The 2,276-nt window shown below is 40.9% G+C and overlaps 1 protein-coding gene across 1 annotated transcript; it reads right to left on the reverse strand.

Annotated features, from left to right (window-relative positions):
• Positions 1 to 428: 428 nt before the first annotated feature.
• On the reverse strand, positions 429 to 1,937 carry LOC144438107 (zinc finger protein 862-like). Its single transcript, XM_078127136.1, has one exon. The coding sequence runs from the start codon at positions 1,935 to 1,937 to the stop codon at positions 429 to 431; it is 1,509 nt and encodes a 502-aa protein (XP_077983262.1).
• Positions 1,938 to 2,276: the final 339 nt, after the last annotated feature.

Consider the following 2,276-nt stretch of genomic DNA (forward strand, 5'->3'; position numbering starts at 1 on the left):
TGGTTTGGAATCACCTCGGTGATTCTCAACCAAGAAACGTGGCTCTCTACTACATACACACTGCCCCCCTCCCTCCCCATTAAAAATTAAAATGAATGTGTAGAACACAAGTGTCTTCTTTTCTCATTTTTGAAGATTTATTTCAAGAAAATTAAAGTAAATATATAATATAACAATCAATGCAGTTTTTGTAGTCATAGGTATACATTCTCTTACAAGTTTCACATGCTCTAATCTGACCAGTCATTTGTTTACTGTAAATACTAGTCTTTATTCTTTGCATATCACAGGTAGTGTTTCACTCATCTCACTTGTGTGATTGTTTTTGTGTCCTTGTACCATGTTTTGACTACATTATTTTGAGTACAAATGTCATTGTTTTTGTGTCCTTGTACCATGTTATTTTACTACAATTTTGAGTAGAAATATTACTGGTCCTTTCCACACACATCGTCCTCATCACAATCTGGTTCATCATAGCAAATTAAGTTCCTAAGCTCATCAGCAAGTTCTGATATATCACCGATTGTAGTTTCATGAATGTCCTGGCGGCGTGCAGGTCCAAACACATGACGTCTTGGTTTGTTTCGCCATGCTGTTACGGCATCAGTGATTACGTCGTCATTAGCCTTATGCAAATCAATTGTCATAATTGCCTGTAGCAAGTCTCCCTTCATTCGATTGCGTAGTCGTGACTTAATTCTCTTCAAACACGATGCTCCGCGTTCTGGCCACGCATTAGACATAGGAACAAGTAGAGCAAGTTCAGCTAGTTTACACAAGTTGGGGTATTCATCTTCGATCGCGTTTCTCTGTTTCATGATAACTAATTGGCAAACATCGCCAGCTGTACTCAACGTCGACATTGGTGGGGAGTCAAATTTGTACCGAAAATTACACCATTCATCTTGAGTCTTCTCTTCGTCTATAGCAAACTGTTGGCAGAGAAGGGAAATATCATTCTTCCCATACTGTTTGTCGTCAACACCGGGAAAACGACACGGGTCGAATAATTCAAATGCCTCAAGTAACGGCATCAAAGAAAGACGAGCTTCTAAATTACTACATAGATGATCAGTGAGCAGTTTGTCGTAAAATATATCTAATCCCTCCTCGTTCTTGTGGGTAAACTGAACTTGTCCGTCGCTAAATCTTCCACCCTCAAACTCTGCTCGCAGTTGATTCAAAGGCTCGCGGGTTCGTTTGAGTTCACTCAATTTATCAATAGCCGTGCGGGTGTAAGGTTTCACTTCACTGAAAATCAGTATGTCTTTCTGCCAAAGTCGAGCGAGTCTTCCTATTATCGGAAGTACAGTCTGCAGAATGTAAACTATACCGATGAACATATACTGACGGCAAAATGAGTATAGTCCTGCTGCAGTAGCGTCCCGTATTCTTGCTTCTTCAGTGAAATAGTACAAAGTCTGTAACAGTACTTCGTATCCGTGGTAGATTGCATCATTGGCACGTTCATGTGACGTCCAGCGCGTTGCGGCAGGTCGGACAAACTTCTTACGCTTGCCCTCAGACAGCGTTGATTCATACTGAGTGGATATGAGTTCTAATTTCCTCGTCTTTTCTGGTGAATACTCAAACAATTTATTTATTTGCTGGACAGTACCCTCATAGCGTTTGAGCCATTTCAACGACTTCACCGTGTCTCCTATGGAAAGAGCGAGCCTTTGATTAATGCACCATATGCCAACGACATGTGCATTTTGTTTACGAAGTTGGGCGACGAATCCCGACTTCCGGCCAGTCATATTTGCTGCACCGTCTGATCCAACAAATTTTATTTGACTGAGACCAATGTTGTCTCGTTGCAATCTCGTTTGAACCAAATCAGCCAAATTTGCACCGGTAGCACTCTCTGTCAAACGTTCGACGCCGTAGAACTGTGTTTTGACATCACCCTCGTGTAGATATCTCAAGTACATGATGACTTGTTGATAAACTGTCACGTCTGTCGCTTCATCCAATAACAACGATATCTGCTGATGTGCCTGATGATGTATGGATGGACTGATCATCAGAATCAGTCAAAATCATTTGAGGCCTTCTTGAGCGTCTTCTCGAAATGCACTCATCTTCAGAACTAGAAACAGTTACTGTACCGTCCAAAATGTCACTCTCCAATATTCCCTTTTTGACAGCCACTGTCTTTGTACAGTCTGTGTGAATGAACATTAAAAGAAAAACAGCTCCTGTTAAAAGTCACAGACATTTATAATAGCCAGTCACACATTCAAACCAGTTACTGTACTATTTTTTATGCA

This window comes from Glandiceps talaboti, chromosome 7, assembly GCF_964340395.1.
Source record: "Glandiceps talaboti chromosome 7, keGlaTala1.1, whole genome shotgun sequence".
NCBI classification, from domain to species: domain Eukaryota; kingdom Metazoa; phylum Hemichordata; class Enteropneusta; family Spengelidae; genus Glandiceps; species Glandiceps talaboti.